The sequence below is a fragment of the Zea mays genome, chromosome 6 (genome assembly GCF_902167145.1).
Source record: "Zea mays cultivar B73 chromosome 6, Zm-B73-REFERENCE-NAM-5.0, whole genome shotgun sequence".
Classification (NCBI taxonomy): domain Eukaryota; kingdom Viridiplantae; phylum Streptophyta; class Magnoliopsida; order Poales; family Poaceae; genus Zea; species Zea mays.
This window is the reverse complement of record NC_050101.1, coordinates 110,282,358-110,303,623: the sequence shown is the minus strand read 5'-3', so window position 1 is coordinate 110,303,623 and position 21,266 is coordinate 110,282,358. Positions and strand designations below refer to the sequence as shown.

Genomic DNA, 21,266 nt, shown 5'->3' with positions numbered 1-21,266 from the left:
ATTCCCACCGGCCTCTTTTGCATCGCCGATGACTATTTCTTTGCCTTTGCCTTCATCGGCTGTGTTTGGCCGAGTCAGGACTTTCTTGCCCTCAAAGTCGATCATGTTCATTGGAAAGGGCTCCGTGTCTACCTGCATTTCCTGAAATTTCAATCGTCCTTCGTTAATGGCCGATTGAATCTGTCGACGGAATACATTACAATCATTAGTGGCATGAGAAAATGAGTTATGCCACTTGCAATATGCACGACGCTTTAGCTCGTCGGCGGATGGAACAGTGTGATTTATTTTAATGTTGCCATTTTTAAGTAATTCATCAAATATTCTATCACACTTACCAACATTAAATGTAAACTTAACCTCCTCTTGCCGTTTCTTTTGAACCGGCTGTAAGGAGGCACAAGCCGAAGATTTGGCCTGCTTTGGCCAAACCATTTCAGCAGCATACACCTCAGCTGATTCGTCTTCTGAGCTACTTTGGTCGCATTCTACTACATGTACGTTGTGACGAATTGTTTTAGCAGTTTCTTTGCTTCGGCTTTCACAAGCCAAAGCTCTCTGGTGTAATTGTGCTAGTGTAAAGAACTGGATGCCTTCTAATCTTTCTTTTAAATAATATCGCAGACCATTAAAGGCTAATCCTACTAGCTGTTTCTCTGCTAAATGAATTTGAAAGCATCAGTTTCTTGTATCTCGGAATCTCCGGATGTAATCATTAACCGATTCATCTTTTGTCTGCCGCAACGACACTAAGTCTACCAAATCTAACTCATAGTCACCGGAGAAAAAATGATCATGAAATTTTTGTTCTAGATCCCCCCATGATGAAATGGAATTAGGAGGTAAAGTGGCATACCATGCAAACGCGGTTCCTGTTAAAGATAATGAAAATAAGCGCACGCGAAATGCCTCTGTGTCGGCCAACTCTCCCAATTGTGCTAAGAACTGGCCTATATGTTCACGCGTGTTTTTCCCTTGGTCACCCGAAAATTTTGCGAATTCGGGTATTCTAGTTCCCTGTGGGTATGGGTGGTGATCAAATCGGCTGTCATAAGGTTTCCGATATGATTGCCCCCCAGGGACCATGCTTACTCCGAGCTTATCTCGGAACGCCCCGGCTATTTCTTCCCTCACTATATCAATGGCAGCCGGTGCAAGACCACCGACTCTCTGGTCAAACATAGGTGGGGTTGGTTGCATGTTGGTATGCTGTCGTTCCCCCCATTGGTTTGAGCTACGTGGTGCATTGCCACTTGCCCTATATGGTTCGTATGTTTGATCGTTCCTTTCCAGCCTTCTAGGTGGGGCCGGAAAGTTTTCCTGGGTTCTAGATCTCGAATTAATAGGTTGATGCGTTGTATAGTGCGATGGGAAGTGTTGCTGGGACGGGTGAGGATTCAGGTAGCAATCCTCCTCAAAAAGGTCATGCGTGGACTGTCCGGACAATTGCCCGTACCGTCCGTGATTATGTGCGGACCGTCCATCGTTGTACGCGGATGGTCCGACTGGGTAGTTTAGATTCTGTGTCGTGTGTGGTGGCTCGGGCGCATATCTAGGTAACTCATTAAAAATAGGCCCGACTGTTGCTGGCCCGGACGGTCCGCGCTCACGTGCGGACGGTCCGGGAATGTGCAGATCGGCTGGTTTGCTGCCGATTTGCGGTTGCTTAGGGTATGTGTCCATCGGCATCCCATAAAGGGGTTGTGACTGGTCGTGACAACCTGTAGCCGATGTGTTACACGCGTTATCCCCTAACTCAACCTCGTGCGAAGGAAAATTTGCGGTACTAGATTTATCAAATGCACGTACTAGTTTCTTAAGATCGCTTTGCATACCCCCTATGATGTTCTGCATTTGTTCACGCTGATCTTCTACATAATTTCTAAGAGATTGCAGATCGTTGGTATTACTTACATTGGGGATATCTGGCGTGGGTTGGAGCGAAGCCGGATCCGTCGCCCGATGTCGGACGACCTTGTTGTTCCTGTCCACTTTGAAGTTGGCCAAGAACTTTGCTTTCGCCTCCTGGATCATCCGCTCCTTGTGCTCCTCAAACTGGAGCTGCTCGTCAGCCGGCAAGGTTTCCCAAGTCGGCTCTATGATGTTGCTTGGAGAAATATCAGAGCTATCCCTTGAACCGGCCATTGAGGGCCGATTTGATAAGCTTAGATATGTCTTCCCCAGCGGAGTCGCCAAAAAGTATGTTGACGCCTTTTCGGAGTGCCAAATACTCAAGAAGAACCGGCGGCGGTGCTCTCTGCACAGGGGCGGACGGTCCGCGCGCGGGGCCGGACGGTCCGCGACCTGGTGTGAGGCGCGGTGGTATTCTCTGCGCAGGGGCGGACTGTCCGCGGCCAGGGGCCGGACGGTCCGCGGCCTGGTGCGCAGCTGAGGCTTCTCTGCCTGACGGCCGGACGGTCCGCACCCTGGTGGCCGGACGGTCCGCGCGTACGCAGAGGCGGCGGAAGTCGCCGGCGGCGCCTGGATCTCGCTCCCGGGAGGGACCCCGTCGGGGAGAAGAGATCCTAGGTGGTGTCTAGGCTCGGGCCGGCCGACCTAGACTCCTCTAATCGACGTAGAGCCGAAGAGAGACGAAGAATTTGGGGATTGAGAGGCTAAACCTAAACTAGACTAGAACTACTCTTAGGATAAAATGCGAATAAAAGTTGTATTGATTCGATTGTTGATGATTACAAATCGGCCGTAGACCTCTCTATTTATAGAGGAGGGGGGCTGGACCCTTTACACAACTGATTCCGAGCTAATCCCGCGAATATAGCTAACAACCGTAGCACAAAACTCGGAACCCTAATCTGTTCTGCGCACGCGCGGACCGTCCGGCCCACAGGCGCGGACCGTCCGGCCTCAGGGCCGGACCGTCCGCTGCTCATTTTTGGTTTGAACACCCATAAAGTGATCGTCAGACAAAGGCAACTAAATGATTACCGTCACGAAATCCGAAGCAGGGAATCAAATTATCTTCATCAAATGCCGAAAGTGTCCTTCCAATAATAGATATAGCTTGCTCATAAGGGTTTGGAGTGTTTCCAATATCATGCAGACATCGTCGATTAAAGGAAATTTTACCTAACATAGATTTTTTTTGTAAGTTAAATGAAAACCTAAAAGTTTTATGATCCAACATGGTTTTTTTGCATGTTTAATCTGAAAAGTAGTATGATTATACAATCTTTTCATGTTTAAACTGAAAAGTAGTATGACTGAACAACAAATAAAGGCAACAATTAACAGATCAAAGCAACATGACTTTGTAGGAGTCAACTGAAGCAAAGTACGGAGTTGAATGTAGTGACAAGCATACAATCTTCGTATTGCTTAGTACATACATGGCAGTAACAAATGGTGAAGAGAGTGCAGCAATGCAGCTCTTGTAGGAATCTTTTTGGAGCAAATAATCCTACAAGCATAGTTTCTTCCAGAGTTCACAAAGGACCACTGAACCAAAAGATGAACAGTGCCATTGCCACCAAGCTAGTGGAAACCACAAACCGAAAGCAACAATGCAGGTAAGAGAAGCAGCTGAAGATGTGGGCATGACATCAAGATCGTTTACGACTTTTCATGGTAAAAAAAAAAATCTTTTCCGAACTTTCGATTGCCAATATCGAGAATCGACCATTGGGCTAGTTCCTATACAAGACGATATCCAAGGGTGGCTGAACGAATTTCGATTTCGGCATGGCACATATATAATAATACAAATCAAATACTGGTCAGGAACAAACACTGGACGAACTCACCAGACTCGATTCGATCCAAGACAGCCGGAAAATCTGCGTCCTCGTTAAGAGGAGAGAAGAAAGAGATGATGCCGGAGCCGGAGGGGATGCGAGAGGTGGGTACTGGGGAGGACAAACTGCTGGCGTGAGATATCGTAACCGCCTTCCGACCACCGAACCAGCAATCCACGGGGCTCAGGCTCAGGCTCAGGTTCAGGCTCACTCACGTCCGCTCTTGCCCCGTGCCTTCCACGAACGCGCGCATCCACACCGCGTTTATGTCGGACGCCGCCGCGGCCATCCGCCGACTCCTCGTCGCCGGCGTCCGCCCCAGCACCCACCTGCCGCCGCTCACCGTCAAGCTCCTCCACGCCCGCGTCCTCCGCCTGGACATCCTCGCCGACCTATCCCTGCTCCTCCTCCGCGCCACTACCTCCTCCGGCCTGCACCTCCACGCGCTCCGTCTCCACGCCCTCCTCCCCGAGCCCTCCCACCTCACCTTCCCGTTCGCACTCAAGTCCGCCTCGCGCCTCCCCTTCCCGCTCCCCGTCGGCGCGCAGCTCCACGCGCGCTCGCTCAAGCTCCCCTCCCACTCCAACCCGCACGTGCTCACCTCGCTCCTCGGCCTCTACGCGAAATGCGGCCGCTTGCACGACGCGCAGAGGGCGTTCGACGAAATGCCCCACCCCAGCACCGTCTCCTGGACCGCGCTCATCGCCGCGTACATGGACGCGGGGCACGCTCTCGAAGCCATTGGGGTCGCCAGGAGGGCGTTCGCGAGCGGCATGCGCCCCGACAGCTTCACGGCGGTGCGGGTGCTCACCGCGTGCGCCCGCGTCGCAGATCTGGAGACCGGGGAGGCCGTGTGGGCGGCGGCGCGGCAGGAGGAGGGGGTCGCGGAGAGCGTGTTCGTGGCGACTGCGGCGTTGGACCTGTACGTCAAGTGCGGGGAGATGGAGAAGGCTAGATCAGTGTTTGACGAGATGAAGAACAGGGATGCGGTGGCCTGGGGCGCGATGGTCGGAGGGTACGCCTCCAACGGACATCCTCGGGAGGCTCTGGACCTTTTCTTCGCGATGCAGATGGAGGGAGCGAAGCCGGATTGTTACACGGTGGTCGGGGCGCTCTCAGCGTGCACGAGGTTAGGTGCGTTGGATTTGGGACGGCAGGCGGTTGGAATGGTGCACTGGGATGAGGTCCTTGGCAACCCAGTCCTGGGTACTGCACTGATCGATATGTATGCCAAGTGTGGGAGCACAAGTGAGGCGTGGATGGTGTTCCAGCAGATGTTGGAGAGGGACATCATTGTCTGGAATGCGATGATCCTGGGGCTTGGCATGACTGGCCACGAGAAGATTGCATTTGCGCTTGTTGGTCAGATGAAGAAGTCGGGTGTGAAGCTGAATGATAATACCTTCATTGGATTGCTCTGCAGCTGCACACATACTGGCCTTGTAAATGATGGGCGGCAGTACTTTCATAACATGACTCATGTATACCGTATAAGCCCTAGGATTGAGCATTATGGTTGTATGGTTGACCTATTCAGTCGTGCGGGATTGCTGGAAGAGGCTCATCAGCTGATTGGTGACATGCCAATGCTGGCAAATGCCGTTGTATGGGGAGCACTCCTCGGTGGTTGCAAGATCCACCGGAATGCTGACCTTGCTGAACATGCGTTGAAGCAGCTCATCCGACTGGAGCCATGGAATTCTGGGAACTATGTCATGCTTTCTAACATATACTCGAACAGTGGAAGATGGGAAGATGCTGCAAAGCTTAGGTTGGAAATGAAGGCAAAGGGGATTGAGAAGGTCCCTGCATCTAGCTGGGTTGAGCTTGATGGTAAGGTCCACAAGTTCTATGTTGGGGACGATTCACATCCTCTCTCAGATAAGATTTATGCAAAGCTTGATGAATTGGGCATGGAAATGAAGGCCATGGGGTATGAACCCACTACTGAGGTGGTGATGTTTGATGTCGAAAATGAGGAGAAGGAAAACACACTAGTGCATCACAGCGAGAAGATTGCCATCGCATTCAGTCTCATCACTACTGAACCAGGAGAGACCATTAGGGTCACCAAAAACCTCCGAGTTTGCACTGACTGCCACTCTGCCATCAAGCTCATATCGAGGATAACCTGTCGTGAAATTGTTGTACGAGATAACAATAGATTCCATTGCTTTAGAGATGGTCATTGTTCTTGCAATGACTACTGGTAGTAGACCTACATGTTGCAGTTGCGAGCGGCATGGAGAGCTGGAAGCATGTCCAGTCCATTTTTGTTTGATGTAAAACTTTTATCACCTAGAATTTTGACCGGGCATAGAAGAGGCAGAGTATTAGGCGTTTGGATGTCAGTTCCTTTCCCAGTGTATAATTTCTGCTAGAGGTAAGTTTCTATGTTGGAGCTCTTATGTTTATCTGTATGGACTTCAGGAATTAAAATGACTAAACATCGCCTAATTAGATAGTTTATTATATTTTGACGAAGACAACACACTAGATTTACATTATCAGTTGGAGGAATCTTTCAAAAAATATGAACTGGTGGGCCTTCCGTTTCCTTCTATTTTCTTTTTTTTTTCTGTTACCGTTTTAGTTTTTGATTAATCCATTTTCAGTTTTATCTGTGTCTTGCAGCCCTCCGGCATTCTGAAAGATCTGGATACAGTGATACACGGCAGCGGTGGTATAGATATATGCAAGTTCTGAGAAGACAATTGTTCTGCTGACATACACATTCTTGCTTCCTTGGCAGCCAGTAAAAAACACCGGCGTGTTCGGCTGGCTACAAGCCGACACTGTTGCAGCTGTTTGGATTGCTGCAGCTGCAATCCATAGAGAGAAAAATACTGTAGAAGCCGCAGCCGCAGCCGGATTGCAGCCGCAGCAAGCCGCAGCGAACAAGCTGCACATCTGAAACTCTTTGTCATGTTGCGGCATCTGGCTCTGGACTGGAAACAGTTTGACTTGTTTTTTTTTTGTAATAACGTTTATCTGTGAATTCTAGCTCAAAGTTCTGAGGCTGCAATCCAATTTTGCCGCATTCTGTCAGCAGATGTCTATGACCTTGTTAATTGAGTATTGACTCCGTTCATAAATATACGACGCCGTTCATTTTTTTTCCAAAACTTTGACCATTCGTCTTATTAAAAAAATCGTGAGTTCATAAATACAAATTCGGCGGATGCGTTTTCACCTTTTTCATCGCAGGAAGAAAATAATGCAAAAAAAAAACAAATTATATTCATCATAATACGCTTAACTAAAGATTAGCACCAAACACTATGTATATCTATTTTTAAATATTAATTTTATTATATATTTCAGATGTTTAGGATCCATCCCTAATGGATATATGTACTAAATTATGTGATTGTGAACATGTATGAATAATTTGGATACCATAAAAATTTATGCATTATTTAACTATGTATGGGTGCTATCTACAAAAGAATTAGAGTTGTCATGCATAGAAGTGATATTTCAAATTATTGAGTCCAAAAAATGTAAAACATGCTAGTACTTGCATTGATGCATTTCATCTATTACACGCTGCTTAAACAAGGCGATAAAGTGAGTACGATGAATGTCGGAGTATTTTGGCGCGCAACTAAAAAAATCAAATTTAGATAGCCTTTACGGTGTATTTGGTTCAGGTTTTAAAACCAGATTCGCTGCCAAAATCTATAATCTAAACCAAACATGTACAATGGCATAATAGATTTCTAAAAATCTATAGATTCGTCTAATTTAATTCAGAATATCCTTCTATCCCAGAATTTTTAGATTTCTATCACTTATGTTACCAAGCTATCATACTATTATAGAATCTATGTTGGTGGTTGTTTTAACCTAACATATTTTAACATATTTTAGATGTTTTACAACCGTCTACTCAGCAGCTTTCCCACGGGTCACAGATAAAAGCAGATCTTGACAGATATTTTAACATATTTTAACATATTGCATTGATGTTTTACCAAGCTATCATACTATTATAGAATCTATGTTGGTGGTTGTTTTAATCTTTAATCGTGGGTTGCCTCTCTGTGATGACCTAACGACCGCCGCCACGTGCCCAAGTCTTTCACGAGGTCCTTTCACCGGCGGGGAGCACCTGGTAATCTGGTATGCCCACCCCTTCTCGTCCCATCCCTGTTGTGCGAAACCGAGACCCAAACCTTAACATTAGCAATTAGGCTCTTTGTACTGTATCTAATCTGAGTACATGTGTATACATGCCTACTAACTTTGACTATTGTTTTTTTTTTGAGAAAAAGTTCGGCTGCCCCTCTCCATCGCCCCCTTCATGGCGATGCTCCACTCATGGCGGCATTTGGATCTTGTCTTGCGGTGTGTGTTTCCCCTTACTTCCTCACATTTATAACCAGGATTATTAATGCGGTGTTTTTATTTTCTTTAACTAGATTAGGATCAATTTCGAGATTGGCTAATTTGAATTTCAATATTCTTGTTACATATTCCCTGTTCTTAGGGAACATGCTTATAACACGATAGCGAAGTCTTCCAATTTTGAGAACACCAACCATGGTTCAACTTGTGGGCCTCATAAAAAAAGGCCAGCTATTTTCAAAGAAATATACATCGTCAGCAGCAGCATCCTAGGCCATTGATTGGCACAATGTAGGTAGCTGGTCTTAGAGACCCTTTCTTGATCCAGCAGTGAAAAAGTATGCCTTAATGCGATGTAAACTAGTTACATACCTAAAAAACTGCAAGTGTATTGGTTGGAACTTGTTTTTTGTATTATAATATAATCAAGATTGCAAACCAATTTAACTTCAAATTTGTTGAACAACACAATTACCCTGACAGAAGCTAGCATATATCTTACTTGACCAGACTGCCATGATTTACCCTTCTTAACCTCTTTGGTGATAGATATTCTTATGGATCCTTGATCATGGCAAGGAGCATTGGATTAAAATGCAAGAAGCAAAGCAAGCTAGATTGGCAACGCCCTTTCTGCGCCACAAATTATGCTCGAGGACAACATTTTGCCACCACCAAAATGATGAACAGGGTGGAGGGTAGGGAGGTAACCAATACTGATGAAGATGCGGTTTGTCCAGTGTCTATCATTGAGAACACAAGTCACCGCGATGGGTCTATATACCGCAGATGCAATGATTTTCTAACACTGTATCGTATTACAGACCGTGGTGAGAGTAAGTGATACAAATCTCATTTAGTAGTTTGGTGACTAGGGCTTGTTTTAGTCCACTGGTATATTTATATTACAAAACTAGAGATTAAGTTTGTTTCATTTGTTTTGACATTTGTAAATGTGTATTTGAAATTTTGTTGAGAACGTATGTAATAGCTTGAGCAAGACATTTCTCTTGAAAAATCAATTTTAATCTGAATGGTTGGGGTAGAAACTTTGTAGTAACTGTTAAATATGTATGATTAGGATCTTTGCACTAGCTCTACTGTCCTAGAAGTTGGGTGCCCTGCTCTTGTAAGCTAGCAAGGCTCCATCAGTCATGATGCCCCAAAAGGCCTTAAGCTATCATATATGTCGCTGTTCGTTTTGCCTTCAAGCCAGCTGTTCGGCTGGTATCGCCATCAGCTGCAGACACAAAATACTATAGAAAAGCAACAGTTCTGAAGTTTCTTAGACTCATATGGCGTCACGTTGCCTCGCCTTATGATCACCTAGCTAGGTGATAGGAAGGGTGTGGCTCAGTATGCCTCGCCTTGGCGCGCGCCTTAAGAACCATGTTTGTACGTAATTGTCAGAATGGATATTCGTGTTTGTGGTTTTCTGAATGTATACACGACTTGTGTTGTGTGTTCTATTTCTATTAGAGGTTTCAATGTATATTTTGACATGCATGAACTTGTGGCTGCATTATGGTTTCCACAAGTTGGTATGTACAAACACATTGCACAACGACGTACACTCTTTTTAATAAGCATTTTTCTAATGTATTGATTATCTGCTGCATTTTTATGCAATATTTGAGGAAGCTCGGTTGGAGCCAATGGCGTTATCAGAGCCCACAAATTGCCAGCCTAATCGAGAAAAGTGCATTAGGCATTTACCAAAGCCCATGATGCAAATTTTCTCATTAACATTGGGTAAAATTCCCATCGAAAGAGATTCAGTAGAATTATATGGTTACATGGCGGTGCGGGATGATCAGGATTTATTGCTTAATTACATTGTCAATCGGAGCAGGGATGAAGCCATTTTACTGCAAAAGGTGTGTATATGTACTTATGTGACTTTATTTTATGGAGTACGTTCATTCTACAATGTAAAGCTATAAACAAATGCAATGGAATATTTTAGTATTTCCTTAATAAATAATCATTGTTATTATAATTATGCATCTTTTTCTGTTATGTGAATATTTTCTAGTTCTTAGTATTTTGTTGGCTTGTAACTACTGAAACTCAACTTCCATTGTTTTTAGCAGCAGCAGCAGTAATAATAATAATAATATTAAAAAATTCTACTACTACTACTACTAATAATAATCTTGTAGGATTCCCTTATCGAAATGACTGGCCCTAAGCGAGGCATCTCAATGGTTTCCTCTGTACTTGTTGAGTTTGATATGAGGATAAAGAATGGAGATCGAGAAGAAGATGATCTACAGCTCATTGATGGAATGATAGACTATTCTGAGCTAAGGACACCATGCTGGCCACCATTCACATATCGCATAAACGGTGATTGTGGTGCGGTTGACATGACTGTAGCCCGCATTTTATGCGGAGTGGAGGCCACGATAGAAGTTTTCATATCAGAAGTGCATGCGCAGGAAGGTGTCCGTTTGTCTCTCAGTTCGTTTGTTTTTGTCAGTGATTCAGAAGAAGAAGAAATTCAGCTCTTCAATGGCATTGTTGGTGAGTCAAGTGGCTTAAGATACGCGGTTGCTGTATTCGAGGATACTTGGATGCATTTGAAGTTCAAAGTGGGTAAAAACAATGACTTAAAAGACGACGCTGAACGCTGTATTCCCATTGAAGTAAACACTCATGGATGTGTGAGTAAAAAAGTAAACTTTGATCTCGCCTCTATGTCGGTGAAGGTGACTTGGTCGACTTTGACAAACCAAATTCCAGGTGCTCTTTGTGACCTGTTTCATATCCATTTCTTATTAGTTGTGTGTGTGTGTTTTTTTTTAATTAGATGAATGTCTACTTGACTTGTATTGGTTTTGTGCTTGACCTTATGTGTCTTTTATATTTCAGTGAGTAGCATACAATATGCTAAGCATGGCTTACTAATTATTCTCTCCCATCTAAATCTTTGATTGCAGCGTGGATATCAGGCATCGATTTCAACACCATGTGATTTGTTCACTCCGTTTCTACATGTACGAGAAATATTTGGTGCTCATCAAATACAAGATTGCAAGCCAATGAGTTGTGTCAATTACTAGCTAGTTTCCTATTACTCTGATTAAGAGAAGCTATTGTTATTTATTTTCTTTTATTGTCAATTACAAGATTAGAACAGAACCAAAATAAATTTTCCATAGGAATTCCTCATCCGTCTTTATGGAACAGAAATAAGGTCTGGGCACTTATCATCTTGGAAAAATTCCTTTTTGTCAATATTCAACTAAAGACACGAGGCAAAACCTCACCCTTGATAGCTCAAACAATCTATGATCGACTCAAACAATTTGGGAAATCTAAGTAACATATTTTCCGCAGCACAATTAAGTATTATTTTTCCTGGTAAAACGACAGGATACATTTTCGAGAGCCCAAATATAAACTGGCCTCAAAATAGTGACTCCAGCTCCGGCTCAGCAGCTTAGCTGCTCATGCACACGAATGGATATCTGATCCACAAGTAGCGTGAATACACGATAAAAATAGCTATTCCGATCTTTAAATAGGCTTTTGCATGGATAAATCGCTCGCTTTAGCTCCACCACCTCTCGCCATTTCGTTACTGCTATGCTACAGCAACATATAACCCATAGAGATAATTCAGTAGATCTAGTAGTTTAACTCCATAATTGTTGGATTTCAATACATTCAGGGTAAGTAAATCTTATGCGCGCTTTTAGTTTACTTTCTTTTGCTTCGATTCAAGTGTGTAATAAACGTGTTGGCTGCATCCTTGAACCAGTTCTTGCTAATTTGATCGGTTTTAAATGTTTTGTGATGGAATCGGTTGGACTGTGGACCGAGGCCGGCGAATCAATCAAGAACGCCACCTCTCCTAGGTTAGGGCGTGTTGGACCTGCCATGGGGGACAGGCCGGCGCCGATCGAGAAGGTCGCGGTGCCGGAGAAGATGGCCTTGTTCCTCCACGCCGCCGTCACGTCACCGGGACACCAGCAGCAGCACGGCGCCTCGTCGCACGAGGCGCCCGCCGCCGCGAACATCACGCCGCGGACAACAACAGCCAGGAATAAGCAGCAGCACCTGCCGGTGAGCCCCGGGGCGTGCCTCTGCTCGCCGACCGTGCACGAGGGCTCGTTCCGGTGCAGGCTCCACCGCGGCAGCGGCAGCGGCTCCGGACTCCACGAGATGAAGATGAGCAAGAAGGCCGGCGTATGACGACGCGACGCAGCGGGCGGCGACAAGCGTTCGTACTACGCCTTACCGCAAATGCGCAGGTGCCTTTGCCTGCATTTCGGCCTCTGTTTTTCCCCCCTCATTTGTTTTCGCTGCATACAGTAATACAGAAGGGGAAGAGTACCTTTTTTTGTTCCTTGTACATACCTTTCCTTGTAAAGGGTCTGTCATGTCGATGATGACTTCTTGCCACTCTTGAAGCTCATGAAACACAAGTGGAGGCCAAGTTTACCTAAGACATAAAACAACACGAATGCTGTATTACCTGTTGATCACTTGTTCTCAGTTGTTGTGGATCAAGAATCAGACAACACAATTGTTATACATTAAGGACTTTGTCCTTCGAAGCATTATCTGCTTTCGGATATATATAATGATCTTCAGATGAAGGTCATGAAAAACACGTATTCATCGTTCATCATTCATATAAGATAAAAGTCCTATACATGCGAGATGTATTATCCATTCATATAGTCATTTCATGATAAATATATATACATTATCAGAATTTATATTACCCTAATACCTTCGGCTTGTTCGAAGGTGATGACGCAAGAGCGATTACAATCCAACGTGAACAGTATAAGAGGTACTGTTCATCTATTTATATGCAACCGTGAGGCTTTGTACATTATTACATTCATGCCATTAATATCTATATACAAAGATTACAAGATGTTACAAGGGAAATATCGCCATTTGTATTCATCAACTTGAGCAACACCTTCTCCTTACGTTGTCTACCCGTTCCACCATGATGAAGTCTGTTGGACGAAACTTCCTTCGTCATGCTCCTCTTGCATTATGTCAAAGCTCTTCTGTTGACGAAGCTCCTGTAATATTCAATAGTATGCTGAAAGCAAATGGTTAGCCGTGTTTTTGAGGACCTTCGGCAGACGAAACTATTAGGCAAAATGAAAAGGAATCTCATATTGCTTCAGAAGAGGTGAGAAGAGCTGAAGATGCCGCATAACGTGAAAGGATTATATGTATGCTTGTCATGTTTTAGCTTCGTAAATACTTTTAGCTTCATTATTAACAAAAAAATTATACTTTGGTGCAGCCTAACTTTCTCCTCCTCCAGAGCCATACAACCCTGAGGCTAATCCGGTGCTGAAAAGCGCTCTTGATGTGATTAGAATAGCAAATGAAGCAGTTGATGAAGTTGTGGATAGGCTCCTGAACGAAGCTGCCGATAAAAACTTGAAGGAGGATGATTAGACCTTGTATATAAAAACACTTGTAGAATTTTTGTGTGTTGTTCTCTTATGTAAAAACAATTGTCAATTATATAGTTCATGATGTATTATATTTCTTTGTGGAGCGTGAAACCTTCATACGTACCGTTTTGAGCCAAAGGCGAAAAAACACATTCCCTTCTTTTCACGCTTCATAAAGAAAAATCCCCTTTCGACCGAAGTGATATTATTAGACTCGAAGGTCTTGCCGCAGACCTTGCATGCCGAAGGTTTTGCTATAAGTATTGTATTGTTGAAGTATCCTTTTCACAATTTTTTTGCCGAAGATAGTCCTCATGAGTTAGCCACCATGGCTAAAGGAGCAGTTTCCCTTCTTTTCCACTATTTCAGATGATGCGCGATGATGAATGAATGATGCGATGCTATGCACATGATGCGATGATATGATGCAACAAACGTTAATGCACAAACGCTTCGTAAAAGTACGACTTTGCATCCCTTTAGAAATGACTTTGGAGTCTCTTCACCTTTTACTTAGGTGGTATTTTAGCTCTGCATCCCCGTAGGAACGACTTTGGAGCTAAGCTCTACATCCCCTTAGGAACGACTTTGGAGCTTCTTCACCTTTTACTTAGGTGGTATTTTAGCTCTACGCCCCCTAGTAACGACTTTGGAGCTAAGCTCTGCATCCACTTAGGAACGACTTTGGAGCTTGTTCACCCTTTACATAGGTGGTATTTTAGCTCTACATCCCCGTAGGAACGACTTTGGAGGTTTTTCACTCTTTCTGTTACACTCGATGGTGTAACTCCAGTTTTGTTACAATAGGTCGAAGGTTGTGCCTTCTCAAATTGTCTTTGAGGTGGAAACATAAAACCAAGAGAAATGAAAATTACATTGAGTGTGTATGAAAGTTTTTTGATTGAGTCCCTCTGTTGCTTCAGTAAATGTGTCTTGATTCTGGTACAGTGTTGTTGACTGTTCGACCTTCGCACTCTTCGCGTGTGTCGCGTTGTTGTTGAATTTGACGGTGCCCTTCTGGTTGTTGATTGTGAGATGAGGTTGGAGTCATGAATGGTGGTGGTGGTGGCAGGACCCATGCAGCTGAGGACTGGCTCGCCGAAGCTACTGATGTTGTGGGTTGTGTAAATGGTTGTTGATTGCCCACATAGTTAGGAATGTATGGGGAATAGCACGAAGCAGTATGCAGGACTTGCTTTGGCTTCAACTATTTCCTTTTACTTCTGAATTGTAACATGGCATGTTCTGGTTGTATGCCCCTTATCTTCTCCACAGAATAAGCAGAACAACCTTCTTGGTTGCAAGTTGAATCTTCCTCCAAAGCTTCATCTCCCTCTGCCTCTTGAGGCTGGTGGCCTGAAGGAGCTTTGTTGTGTCCCAGATGATTGGGAGCTATGTTGATGCCCTTGGGTATGATTGCCCCTAACTTCGCTTGAGCTGGGATTATGGATCATCCTGACATGTCTTGGGTGGAGCCTTCCTGCGAAGCCCCTGGTCATCTCAGAATATATGTATGCTTCTTCCCTTCTTTGCCAGAAATCATTGTCGGGCTCTGATGTACTCGTCCATCTTCTACAGAAGCTTCTCCAAAGTTTGTGGGGGCTTCCTGGCAAAATACTGTGCTGTTGGTCCTGGACGAAGTACCTTGATCATGGCTTCAATAACAATCTCATTTGGCTCTATCGGCGCTTGAGCTCTGAGACGCAGAAACCTTCAGACATACGCCTGCAAGTACTCCTCGTTGTCCTGCGTGCACTGGAATAGAGCTTGAGCCGTCACAGGCTTCGTCTGAAAGCCCTGAAAGCTAGTGACCAGCATATCCTTTAGCTTCTACCCGATGTGATTGTTCCCGGCCGAAGAGAAGAATACCATGTTTGAGCCACACTTTTGACTGCCATGACGAAGGATTTCGCCATGACAGCAGTGTTGCCACCATATGATGATATGGTTGACTCGTAACTCATGAGGAACTGCTTCGGGTCAGAATGCCCATCATACATGGGAAGCTGTGGCGGTTTGTACGAAGGTGGCCATGGGGTAGCTTGCAATTCTGTGGCTAGGGGGAAGCATCATCAAAAGCAAAGTTATTATGATGGAAGTCGTCATACCATACATCATCATAGCTTGGGCTTTTCTGACGAATCTCTCTTTGTTGTGGACTACGCCCTTGCTCGTTGTCTTATGTGATGTGGCACATCTCTTCAGTAGCTTCATCAGTCTTCTTCTAGAGTTCAGAGAGCCGAAGCATTTTCTCCCTTCTTCTCTCCACATATCGGTGAATAGCCTCTAGATCTCATAGCTTCTTCCTGTGGGGTTGGGCTGACAACCTTCCTTTTCTGGCTTCGGGCCTCCCTCAGAGGGAGCCCTTCTTGATTGATGTTCAGCGGTGCAAGGGCAGCCCCTGGCACTATCGCCTTCTTCGGCGGCATGGCGAAGGTAGTTGTTCAAGCTCTTGGTGTCGAATGTGGTCGTTTGAGTTCACAGGAGGTGGGCACCAATGTTGGTCACTTGTTCTCAATTGTTGTGGATCAAAAACAAGGCAACACAATTGTTATACATTAAGGACCTTCGTCCTTGGAAGCATTATCTCCTTTCAGATATAATGATCTTCAGACGAAGGTCATGAAAAACACATATTCATCATTCATATAAGATAAAAGTCTTATACATGCGAGATGTGTTATCCATTCGTATAGTCATTTCATGATGAACATATATACATTATCAGAATTTATATTACACTGATACCTTCGACTTGTTCGAAGGTGATGACGCGAGAGTGATTACAATCCAGCATGAACACTACAGGGGTACTGTTCATCTATTTATATGCAACCGTGAGGCTTTGTACGTTATTACATTCATGCCCTTAATATTTACATACAAAGATTACAAGATGTTACAAGGGCAATATCAACATTTGTATTCATCGACTTGAGCAACACCTTCTCCTTACGTTGTCTACCCGTTCCACCATGATGAAGTCTGTTGGACAAAACTTCCTTCGTCATGCTCCTCTTGCGTTATGTCGAAGCTCTTCTGCTGACAAAGCTCCTGTAATATTCAATAGTATGCTGAAAGCAAATGGTTAGCCGTGTTTTTGAGGACCTTCGGAAGAGGAAGGCCCCAACATTACCTACTAGTCATTTAGGTCCTGGTTAGGGCTGCTACAAAGTACAAACATTTTTGTCAAGTGTCTTAGGCAAAGCCTCAATAACACTTGCCAAAAACTTTAGCAATTGTAGCAGTCGGTAAAGAGGATTCGGTGAACCGCTCATCAGCAACAGCCTCTTTGCCGAGTACTTTATATCATACACTCGGCAAAGAAAAGTCATCGTGTACACTTGTCACTCGGCAAAGAAGGAGCCTTCTATTCCAACGAGCTCGTCAAACCACTGAGCACTCGGCAATGAGCTCATCTCCGGTAGTGAGAATTTCATATGCAAGTGATAACATATCTATGATTCTTACTCCCTCTGTTCCAAATTACAATTTCACTTAAGTTTTGTCCTAACTCAAACCTACATAGCTTCGACCATGTTTTTATTTTTAGAAAAATATACAAAAGTATACAAGTTCAGTTACAGCGAAATTAATTTGATAGTGTATGTTTGTGCATTTTTCTATAAATATGGTTGAAGTTTAAGAACTTTGACTTAAGAGGTAGGACAAAGCTGAAGTGAACTACAATATGGAAAGGGGAGTAGATATTGACTTCAGACAACTTAGATGTTGGAGCTCTCGTACTAAACTCACTATTGAAAGTGTTTTGGCCAACTGCCTCTGTAGAGGCGCATCTAGTGGGTGGTCCGGGTGGGCCACGACAAACCCTAAGTCGGCTTACCGAACCACTGGTACACTGAGACCTAGAAAAACCTGACACAAATAGTGTCTTTTATACTTAACGTTGAGACTATTTCATATTATATATACATTCTAATGTAGGCATTTATAGACTTAAATGTTAAATATATAATTTTATATGCTATTTTTATATTTATATTCTAAATTATATATCAAATTATTATGGCATATCTCATATAAAAATCTTAGCTACGCCACTGTGCCTCTATTGCCAAATCGTAGAGAGCCAGCCCTTGTACGGTTCCCTTAGATACACCTCCTTGCAAGGCTTTGGACACCTCTCCACAAGACCCAACTGCCCCCGGGTCCGGTCAGGTGAGAAGTGACAAAACTCTGGGTTAGACGTGCCAACAAGACAGGCCCTCGGAAGTATAAGAGACGAGACTTGCAACTCATAGGTAGGAAATGACTCGCTCCATCAAATTTTCTATGTAACTCGGCTACATGCTCCCTTGACTATATAAGGGGAAACATGAACTCTTACAAAGGCATCAAATCTTTCATTCGACTAAGTTTCCAATAAGCACACTAGCACAAGAGCCTCAGACTCCACCTTGTAACACTCTCAAAACAAGAAACAAAGACATCAGCACCATACTGGACATATGAGACTATATTGAACCAGTCTAAGTCCTCTCACAAAGCTCAAGAGCAAAGCCAGTAGCTCGGGAAATTCCCCCCACTGACCTACAAATTTACTAGTCATGTGTATAGAACCATGACACAAAAGCATGCATATAAAATGTTCTTAAGAAGATTGGTATGCATGTGTGTAACCGCACACTTGCTCTAGTAGTCAAGAACGATAAGTTGAGAGGCCTTAGGAACCAATATGGGATCGATCAAACAAAGTTGGTTACATATGGTTTAGCTATTAGAAGCATAATATATGCTCAAATATAAATGTGTCATGACATGGTATTCATAACCAGATGCTTGGCAGATTTTAGAAGAATACAGGAATAGAACACCGAAAAGTCATTAAAGTCTTGTGATATTTACAAGGAACAAAAGACATTATGTTAGCATAGATATTATATGTTACTCTTATTCAGATTATACCGGGTGCAAAGAATATAGAAAGTTCACATTATATTATATATTCATACTCGCGAGAGAAGCTATACCATAGAAAAACTCAAAGCAAAGAATCATTGCATCATGGACAATGTATACTGAGTTTATTACATGTTATTGAAAGTAGCCTACAAGGGGTGAATAGGCTACTCCTGAAAATTCCAACAAAAACTTCAAACTTTTGTGAGAATAAACAGTTCAACATGCAAGGGTGGTTCAACTGCTATCAAGGTTGGTTCAACCAAACTATACCTATTCAACTGCAAACTTAAATAAAATATTGAATCCACTACCAAAAATCACAATGGAAGTGTTGAATTAAATCAAACTGATGAAACTTGAGATCTAAGATGGAGAGAGATAAAACATAACCACAAAAGCACATGAGACACACGATTTTACCGAGGTTCGGTCACACCACAAAGGTGCCCTACTCCTCGTTATGTGCCCACAAAGAGTTGAGTCTTTCTCCACCCCGTTTCTCCTTGCCGACCACACAGGTCAAGGTGACCCCTTACTCAAGTGTCCACAAAGAGCGGGTGATACAAATTGTTCTTGGGGTCATTCACAACTTTGGAGGCTATCTCAAGGAACAACACCTTTCAAAAATTATAATTAGACAAGGAGTAACACATTCCAAGAACAAAGAATTTGCAATTAAGAATGATTGCACCAACTCGAGAGAGAAAGATCAAAGGATTAAAGTCAAAATCGTGTTTGAGATCTAGAACCTATCTCACATTGAAGAATCTTCCCACCAATCAAAGGGAGAAAGACTTAGGGCGTGAGAATGGAGTTGAATCGCTTTGAATGAAGTGTGAGAAGCCATCAATGTATTTTGGTTCATGAGTTCTAGGGTTTAGATAGAGAGGGAAAGGTTTAAATAGTCATCCCAAATAGACCTGGCTGTTTTGGGTCGGCTGCGCAAATACCGGTTGAACCGATATTAATACCGATTGAACCAGAATTCACCAAAGAGGTTCCTGCAAAAACTAGGTTCAACCTCTATTAAAATACCAGTTGAACCATGATTTTCTAGAGGTGTTCTCTACGTAATACCGGTTGAATCGCTATTCACAGAAAAATCACACTTTAGAAAACCAAGGGAGGATTCAACAGATAAACACACGACTTTTCAAAACAAAGATTTTGAAGTAAATATAATTACTTGGTGCAAACCATTATACCTTGTGAAAAACTCTAAACGAGCGGAGATACCTACCACTAAGCATATTTTAGAAATTATAGAGGATATTCGTTGGGAATCACTTAGAAATTGCTTCACTTTTCATCACTTGGTTCCCTATTCATTTAGCTTTTACTTTCATGTGCATCTTTTTATGTTTTAACTGGACATGCACTAAGAGAAAACGGGTTAGAGCCTTTTATTTGTTTTGACCATTAATCACCAAAACCCTCAAGACATTGATTGCACTTACAATCTCCCCATTTTTGGTGATTGATGCCAAAACAAATAAAACAACAAATATAATAATAAGATTGTTATAGGCTTTTGAACACATGTGTTTATGTGACTCCCCCTAAATGTGTGCATGTAATGAACTTTGAATTGACCTGATATATCAATTTGCATCACAATTTAGAGAGGAAGTGAGAATGTCACATATACACATGTCTTCGAGGGGTGCACACGCATGTCAAAACAAATAAATCTGTGATAATGCATATGACAGATCATGCACACAAGTATCTCAACAATCATAGCAAATACTCAGCATATCACGACCACAACCTCATTTGAAATCATGTTACAACATAAGCAGATACTCAAATAATATTAATATCAAAATCCATTATCCAAATGATATATGATATAAAGCATAAAAACATAGATGTCCATTAAATAGATAGAGGTCCATCACATAGTTCATCACATCACATATTGTTCATGACATAATTATTACAAACTGGATGTTCGATTACATAAAAAGATAAGCAACTAAACCAGCTCCAGCTCTCAACAAAACATCTCCCCCCTTTTGGCACCAAGCACCAAAAAGGCAAGAGAAAAGACTCACAACCCACTATAAGGATCACTACCTAGAGGCGGTGCAAAGAACTGCTCGGTGAAGGATACGGCGAAGTCCTGATCATCTAAAGGAACCTGATCTAGAGGAGGCGAAGGAGCATGTGAAGTAGACGATTGATCTAAGCGCGAAAAAGGATAGGCAGAAGACTGACCCTATCCCCAATCACCATCATCTACATCATCTTCTAGATTGAAAGTGCATTCATCTCTTCTGTGGGTTTTGATGATTTGGGTAAAAACACATTTAAAGGTCTAACAAGTTTGCTAAGTGTTGAACAAGAAATTCTGTATGATGAACGTACTTGAATAATGCATAATGATCAGTGAACAAAGGTTTAACACAAGGTTAAATAACCAATGAGGCAATGCAAATGGATATACTATGGTCTCTATATTGGTTTGAATATATGCACAAGACCTAAGAAATCACTATGCATAAATATGATCAAAATAGAGATTGAAGTGATTAAGAGGATTGGTCAAGCCAAAATGAGTAAGATACGAGGAATCATGAATTGGCTTGACCATATTACTATTAGTCCATATATGCTTCTATGAGAATCAAACTAGAGCTTGATTGTTCTTAGCGTTTATATATAAATGTCATTCAAGCAAGGTTCACAATATTGAAGAAATGATTCTCTCAATGTATGGTCAATATGATGTGTCTCAAGAATGGCTTGATAGGGTGAAGATAGCAAGGAAAGGGCTTTGAGGGACTAAGTGAAGGTGAAG

General features: G+C 43.1%; 3 protein-coding genes across 5 annotated transcripts; all 3 read left to right on the top strand.

Moving 5' to 3' along the window:
• Positions 1–3,315: 3,315 nt before the first annotated feature.
• LOC103629748 (putative pentatricopeptide repeat-containing protein At3g08820) lies at positions 3,316–6,777 on the top strand. 2 transcript variants are annotated; one of them, XM_008650865.4, is made up of 2 exons: positions 3,316–6,135; positions 6,387–6,777. In XM_008650865.4, the coding sequence occupies exon 1, from the start codon at positions 4,019–4,021 to the stop codon at positions 5,963–5,965; it is 1,947 nt and encodes a 648-aa protein (XP_008649087.1). In that variant the 5' UTR covers positions 3,316–4,018; the 3' UTR covers positions 5,966–6,135; positions 6,387–6,777. The 2 variants fall into 2 exon arrangements, with proteins under 2 accessions (XP_008649087.1, XP_008649088.1); XM_008650866.4 differs by having other exon boundaries at positions 6,368–6,777.
• Positions 6,778–8,029: 1,252 nt separating this feature from the next.
• LOC100278599 (uncharacterized) lies at positions 8,030–11,342 on the top strand. The gene is made up of 5 exons (NM_001369712.1): positions 8,030–8,102; positions 8,652–8,938; positions 9,744–9,979; positions 10,265–10,847; positions 11,045–11,342. Exons 1-5 carry the CDS (start codon positions 8,059–8,061, stop codon positions 11,077–11,079), a joined length of 1,185 nt encoding a protein of 394 aa, NP_001356641.1. The 5' UTR covers positions 8,030–8,058; the 3' UTR covers positions 11,080–11,342.
• Positions 11,343–11,676: 334 nt separating this feature from the next.
• LOC114574140 (uncharacterized) lies at positions 11,677–12,592 on the top strand. 2 transcript variants are annotated; one of them, XM_035959835.1, is made up of 2 exons: positions 11,677–11,779; positions 11,925–12,592. In XM_035959835.1, the coding sequence occupies exon 2, from the start codon at positions 11,988–11,990 to the stop codon at positions 12,300–12,302; it is 315 nt and encodes a 104-aa protein (XP_035815728.1). In that variant the 5' UTR covers positions 11,677–11,779; positions 11,925–11,987; the 3' UTR covers positions 12,303–12,592. The 2 variants fall into 2 exon arrangements, with proteins under 2 accessions (XP_035815728.1, NP_001356640.1); NM_001369711.1 differs by having other exon boundaries at positions 11,692–11,779; positions 11,869–12,589.
• Positions 12,593–21,266: the final 8,674 nt, after the last annotated feature.